We start from the raw sequence: 1,206 nt of genomic DNA, 5'->3' as shown, positions 1-1,206 counted from the left end.
TGCCCACCCATCCCATGCCTTCCTGCCCCTTGCGAGTGGCTTCTTGAGCTTGCTAGAAAACCAGGGATCCACGTGTGAACGTTCCTGCTCTTCCCTGCCCTTCCCAGCCCCTGGTTATTTAGCAGAGTTGGTGTAGCCTGTGACCAGTTTCTCCTCCCTCACCATCTCTGCTTTCCCCTCCAGGAGCTCTTGGCCTGGGCAGGAGCGAATCCCGAGCTCGGCGTAGCAGCGCCGGTGGCTATGGAATAACCTGTGCTCTGGGTGTGTGGGCACAGTGGGAGGCTGAAGCTGGCTGCCCGGGCACCGGGGCAGCTGAATGCGCCCTGCCCATACGCTCCTCGCCTCTGCCATGAATGATGCATCGACAATGGATTATGAACTGCTTTCCCCCTCCTTGGTTGAGCACCCAGCCGGCGCTGCGGGTATGGATGCTGAGCAGAAAACCGTCTTTGCCTTTGTCATCTTCCTCCTGGTCTTCTTGGTGATGCTGATGGTGCGCTGCTTTCGCATCCTGCTGGACCCCTACAGCCGCATGCCCGCCTCCTCCTGGACTGACCACAAGGAGGGGTTGGAGAGGGGCCAGTTTGACTACGCCTTGGTGTAGAGGGCAGGGATGGGGCGAGCCTGGGTGCTCTGTGTGCCTCCCACCCCAGCTGGCCCCGGCCCCGGCCCCCCCTTCCTCTGTGGTGTTGCCCCGGGCCAGCAGGGATGCTCTGGGCAGGGAGGTGAGGTCGGGCTCTTGTCCAGGGTGGGTTTTCTAGGGGTTTCTCTCTTTTCTAAGCACTTTTCAGTTCTCTTTGCAGTCTGCGGGACTCTTGGAGAGATGTGTTGGAGGGGTGATGTGACTCCGCGTGGTCCCTGCTGCCCACCGTGCCCCGGGGCAGTGTCGCGTGCTGCAGTGAGGGGCAGGAGGCGATGGGGCAGGGCATGGCGGGACCTGCCCTCAGCCGCGGCCCATGGGGCCTCTGGTCTGGGTGGCTCTGCCTGGTGCCAGGCCAGAGCTTTGACCCCCACCTCCTCCTGCCCCCCATGTCGCCCTCGTCTGTGTCCTTCGGGGAGTGCTGACCGTGGTCCAGTGCGTGTGTGTGTGTGTGCGTGTCCCTGTAGCTGAGCTGTGTCTGTCAGGGGGTTTATAGGCACCAGACCCAAGTGCTGGCTTTGTTTCTCTCTGTGTGGCAGCCCCAAGTGCCCCCCGCCGCCCCCCCG

General features: G+C 62.9%; 1 protein-coding gene across 1 annotated transcript; it reads left to right on the top strand.

Moving 5' to 3' along the window:
• The first annotated feature begins 346 nt into the window (after positions 1-346).
• Positions 347-604, top strand: CTXN1 (cortexin 1). Its single transcript, XM_009281149.2, has one exon. It carries the CDS (start codon positions 350-352, stop codon positions 602-604), a length of 255 nt encoding a protein of 84 aa, XP_009279424.1. The 5' UTR covers positions 347-349.
• The last annotated feature ends 602 nt before the right edge of the window (positions 605-1,206 follow it).

The sequence above is a fragment of the Aptenodytes forsteri genome, unplaced genomic scaffold (genome assembly GCF_000699145.1).
Source record: "Aptenodytes forsteri isolate BGI_AS27 unplaced genomic scaffold, ASM69914v1 Scaffold308, whole genome shotgun sequence".
NCBI lineage: Eukaryota > Metazoa > Chordata > Aves > Sphenisciformes > Spheniscidae > Aptenodytes > Aptenodytes forsteri.
This window is presented reverse-complemented; position numbering and strand designations above follow the sequence as displayed.